At 40.1% G+C, this 5,659-nt stretch overlaps 1 protein-coding gene across 1 annotated transcript; it reads right to left on the bottom strand.

Moving 5' to 3' along the window:
• Positions 1–1,282: 1,282 nt before the first annotated feature.
• On the bottom strand, positions 1,283–3,779 carry myl4 (myosin, light chain 4, alkali; atrial, embryonic). Its single transcript, XM_050069822.1, has 7 exons — positions 3,663–3,779; positions 3,018–3,045; positions 2,220–2,369; positions 1,970–2,043; positions 1,778–1,877; positions 1,398–1,475; positions 1,283–1,311 (listed from the first exon to the last, which is right to left on the bottom strand). The coding sequence occupies exons 1-7, from the start codon at positions 3,759–3,761 to the stop codon at positions 1,283–1,285; spliced, it is 558 nt and encodes a 185-aa protein (XP_049925779.1). The 5' UTR covers positions 3,762–3,779.
• Positions 3,780–5,659: the final 1,880 nt, after the last annotated feature.

Genomic DNA, 5,659 nt, shown 5'->3' with positions numbered 1-5,659 from the left:
GTCACAGTTCGTTCTTCTCTGAGAGCTGTCAATGATTCAGCAGCAAACCAAAGTTTTTCTTCCCTGCCTGAGTCTGTAGTTCACTTCCTGTTGAATGCTGGCCCCCGCTGGTCAAAGCAGAGAGGTACAACAGATGGAACAGGTAGTGGATGAAAAACATAAAGCAGATGGTCCAGCTCAGCTCAGGACCTGGACGAACTTCACAATCTCATATTTAACGTCAGAGACAATGACACTTTTATGATCTGAAGATTTCAACAGATGTTTAATTGACCTTGATAAGACTCTCTGGGCATTTCCAAACTCTAAATGTACCGATCCTGACACTCTTCAGCTCAAGTTCCAGGTCTCTCTCCATGGACAGATGTGTGGTTTTACAAAGATACTAGGAAGTAAAAACATGTGAATGACCTCTGACGTTGTTCGGCTTTGGCTGAATAGGGTAAAAGAGCCGACCAAAATGATGTTGCTTTTGATTGAGACAAAGACTGGACTGAAACAAACAAGTCAACAAGATGAAACACTGACTTCCTGTTAAAGTCAAACTTCTGTTGGACACATGTTGTCCTGTGTCGTGTGTCTTTGTCTCACTCACTAAGAGGGAGACACTCAACAGGACATGTTGTAAATGACCAACTTCAATCAAGTTTGAATAAAGACAAAACTGATGGTAAAATAATTTACTAAACAAGTTAGTGTAACTTCACATGTGCCTCAGGTTAAGTTCTCACATTATCATTTTATCTGACTGTGTTTAGAAATTCAGACTCCAGGCATAGCGCCATCTGGTGGCGTGAAGACGTTTGTGACATTTGAACGTAAGATGTCAGCGTAGGTAATTCTAATCAAAAGTAGAAGAAATCAACTTTTACCTGAAATTACATGATTGATCAATGATTACAGGAGAAGTTCGTCACTCTGCCTCCAAATTCACATCCAGAGCTGAAAGTGATGAAGTTTATCAATTCCTTTTGTTTGGGATTCATTTTGTCTTCACTCTCGTCTCGAAACAGCTACAATTTTACTTTTAAATTTGTAATGCAGTTGAACTTTTTTCAATGATTGACAAGATTCACAGCTGAAGTACTGAAAACGTGTTTATGAATTTTATTAAAACACTTGATTCTTCACTCGACAGAAAAAGTTTTCACAGCAGAAAGACAAGAATAAAGTAGTGAACAAAGTCCAACCTCAAAGTCAGACATACTGCGTTGCTATTGGCTGTAACTCTACTCCATTCATTCTACTGTTGAAACACGTTGATAAACACACTCAGGTTGTTTCAACCAGCCATGATGTGCTTCACAAAAGCTGAAAGACAGATATAGAGCTTCTATCAGTCAGTATTTCAGATGTCCCTTTGTGTGTATTTTGTGTTTATAGACTGTGTGCTTTACCTTCATAGTTAATACATCCATTAGCATCTTCCTGTCCTGCCAGCAGCTTGTCCATGTCTCCCTCTGCCATCCTCTCCCCTGTTAATATGAAACATATAACACATTTAGTCATAATATCTGAGCATGGTCAGTGTGAACAACATATGACATGTTGAACAGCTTCATGTTATAACATGTGGATTCAGAAGACCGGCTGAAGTCCGTCTAACCCCTTAACGCTAACCCACTAAAAAAATATTTACTGCCCATTTACTGTAAGCTGAAACTGTTTTTGTTTTAATTTGATGTGTATATTTTTGTGGAAATCATGTCATCTATGTTGGCTAACCCTTCACAAAAAAGTTTCATTTAATAATGATCAGATTCAGTGATCATCATACCCAGAGTGACCAGGACGTGTCTGAGCTCAGCACCCATCACTGTCCCATTTCCTTCTTTATCAAAAACTCGGAGGCCTTCCACAAAATCCTCGTACGTCCCCTGTTAACAGACAGAAAGACAAACTGAGAAATGAATACTTCTGTCGATAAATTCATTCTCTTACTTACATGACATGAAAACCTATGTCATACTTTGTCTTTTGACTGAGCGACATGTTGCAGCATCGGCAGGAAAGTCTCAAAGTCCATCAGTTTACTGTCCATTTCTGTTCAACAAGACAACAGGACACAAGTAACACTCATGTATGCACCAATGCTAAATTACATTTACTGAAGTTATTCATATGAATATTCATCTGCTTCACAAGTTACATCTATTGCAAACCTACACAAATCTAATACACACACACACACACACACACACACACACACACACACACACCCTCAGGTTTGGGTCGTCCCAGCACTCGAAGGACTTCTGCATTGGTTGGATTTTGTCCAAGAGCTCTCATCACGTCTCCACATTGAGAAAACGATATCTTCATCTGATTATCTTCAGTTCGGTCAAACAGCTGAAATGCTTCTTTAAACTCTACAAACATGACAGAGTTCATATTACAGTCAGTAAAAACATAAAGCTGTCAACAGCTGTTGCTCCTGGGCCCAGTATTTGAAAGTGATCTGATAGAATTATCCTGGCCGGATTGGATTAAATTCTGATCTGATCTGAAAACTGTGTATTTCAACACAGATCAAGAGGATCCTGATCCTGAGGATCAGGATTCAGTTTTGGCAATCCAATCATCCCTTTAATCCAGATAAAGGCTGCATTTGGGTATTTCAAAGGTTAAGGCAGAGATCTGGATCAATATGATACCAAATTTCAGGATTATTTGGATCCCACCTCAGAGGTGGATTTGACAAAGCCTCAGCTCCACTTCTCCTAGATGTTGTCAATCAAGATGTTCATTACACTTAATCTAAATTAGTGTTTTAGTTGTAAGTAATTTCAAGCATAGACAAATATTGTTTGGCCATACTTCCTGAAACTGCTGTAAATAAGATTAACAAATACAGACCTATTTCTCAACGTCTAGTTTCACCTAACATTGTAACTTGTTTGTACCAAAACATCCAACATATGTTAGTGGTCAGACAAAGGTAAGGAAATGCAGTGCAAAGCAAATTTATTTGTAAAGCACATTGTTTTCTTTACAGAGAGAGTGTGTGTGTGTTTTACCTTCAATCTGATCGGAGCTGAACTCAATCTGAAAAAGGTGATCAGGGTTAGTCACAGAAACTGCTGATGTGAAATCAGTGATGAATGAGTGCGTTTTTAATACATGAATGATTCACCAAACTCATTTCTTTCTATAGCGTGAACCAGATATATTTGAATGTACAGTTTTTATAAGGTGTATTTCCATTTCACTTTTGTGTTTATATTTTTTTTCCATTTGCAGATTTCTGAATATGAAACATAGAGACATATTTATGTGATGCTACATTCAGAGTTAGGAAGAATTTAAACCCCACTAACAGTAAACTCCAGTGGCCCTATAACATCCCTGAATTCATGTTCACAACCCAAAACATTCATTCATTAAGTGTGCTTCATGAGAAGCTTCCTGTGACTCTAACCCTCAGTGTTCAAAGTTATTAATGTAGTCACACCGCTAAAAAAACCCATTCATGTCATTATAAGACATAAAGTTCAACCATGACATGAGTTTGTTGTCTGAACTCTCATTGAGTGTAAGATCTGAAGGTCAACCTGTGAAAAAAGAATCTTTAAAACAGGTCTGACACATTAACAAACAGACAGACAGAGACAGACAGACAGACAGAGACACAGACAGACAGACAGACAGACAGACCGACCGACCTTGATGCTGTGTGGATCAAAGTCCAGTTCTTTAGCTGTTTCTGGTTCTGGCAACATTTTCACTGCATCTTTCTTTGGTTCTGGTTTCTTGGGGGACATGGTGGACAGATGGACAATGAGATAGGACACGATAAAAAGTAAAGAGTACAAAAGAGATAACAGAGGGTGAATGAAGGAAGACAGAGATGAAGAGAAGAGAAAACAGAGGAGAGTCTTCCGTTAGGTGGTTTAAATACCCGTTAGGTGGTTTAAATACTCGTCATAGTAACAGAACATCATGTCCATTTACGGTCAGAGAATTAAGTGATGAAAGAGTCCTCTCAGGATGTCTGCTGCAGAGAGACAAACTTCAAATAGATCTGAAATAAATTCCACAACCCTCGACTGAACCGACCCAGAACACATCTAGTGAGATCACCACCTTAAATAGAAAGCATATTGACTGTTCTCTACTGAGACCACCTTAAATAGAAAACTTTAATGTCACTGTTATAGCTACATGTGTTCATGCTCTGAGAGGAGAGGAGGTGAGGAGAGGAGAGAGGAGGGGAGGAAGCATAAGTTAGCCTGATAAAATGGACTTCCTGTAATGGTGTGTGTTTGTGGTGCTCCTTGTCTGATTATCCTGGTTTCGTGTTCATGACACACACCAGCCATCCATCCAGTTCATCAAGCTTGTCAACCTGCAGGCTGTTTTGTTGTTACCAGGTACGATACCCACCAGGAACGGCAGCTCTAGCATGACAACAACGGTCAGACTAACCAGGAGTCAGGACGTTCTCATGGACAATTTTGCATTCTTTTATGAAAGGAGTAAGTTATGAATTGTTTATTGTGTATAGGCCTTATGACATGAAAATGTTAGTGGTTCATTGTTTCTGATTGTGTGCATAACAGTATTGGTGTTACATGGTACCGACGAAGGTGAGATAGTGTAGGAGAGGGGGGTTAGGGGGAAGAAAGTTGAGTCTCATCGTCGAAGACGTCGAAGACGATGAGACTGGGGGGCACAATCTATCATCCCTCCTCAGAATCCCATCCCATGATCAAGAGTGTGGTTAAGGTCAGGGGTCACCTCCAGGTTGTGGCCAGGGTTAGGTGTGGGGCTAGGAACCACCACCAGGGCAAGACGGCAGTAGTGGGAGTGCACGGGCCTCGCAGAGGGCACCAGTGGCCCCCACTGGCCACAGTCCAATTAAAACCACCACCCGGAGTTCAAAAAATTAGGCATATTGCCTTAGCAAAGCTCAGTCTTAGCGCTACGTTTCAGCCTTTTTTGGCCTTCTTCAGGCTTACTGAGCTGCAATAATGATGTGTGCCTTGCCTGCTTGGCTTAAGGTCACCATCTGCCCAGGCTCTTTCCCTTTCTCCTACCCTTGTTTTCCTTTTCTCCTGAACCCTACCTGTCCCTTTGCCTTCTCCCTTTTATATTGTTTTGTTCCTGTATTAGTATTATGTCCCTTGTTTTAGGTTTTTCTTCTTTGTCTTTCTTGTTTTTATGTGACTTCTCTTTTATTTTGCCTATCTTGGCCTTATTAATTTAGTTCGCCTCTCTTGGCTTAATTTATAAATGTAAAGGGATCGGGTTAGGGGTATAGTGGTTAGGGTTAAGGGGGTGATTGCCACCTATGAACCCCCGGTTGAAGATGTTTTGAAAAATTGCATAAAAATCAGGGGAAGGGTTGATTGTCTTGAAAAGCTAATGAACCCCCCCATTTTCATGTAGCCGCTTTCCAATGAGAGCACCCCCAAGTGGGTAGGACTTTTGGTTGGCGAGATATGGCAAGGCAAGGCAAGGCAAGTTTATTTGTAGAGCACAATTCGTACACAAAGTAATTCAAAGTGCTTTACTGAACAAGAAAATGCATTAAAATCACAATACAAAATAAAAACTTAAATAATCATTATAAAATGAACTTTAAAAGAGAAGAGTGCAGATAAGATCCTTTCAGTCATATGCACAGTGAAATAGAGCTGTTTTGAGCCTAGATTTGAAC

Source organism: Epinephelus moara, chromosome 18 (genome assembly GCF_006386435.1).
Source record: "Epinephelus moara isolate mb chromosome 18, YSFRI_EMoa_1.0, whole genome shotgun sequence".
Classification (NCBI taxonomy): domain Eukaryota; kingdom Metazoa; phylum Chordata; class Actinopteri; order Perciformes; family Serranidae; genus Epinephelus; species Epinephelus moara.
This window is presented reverse-complemented; position numbering and strand designations above follow the sequence as displayed.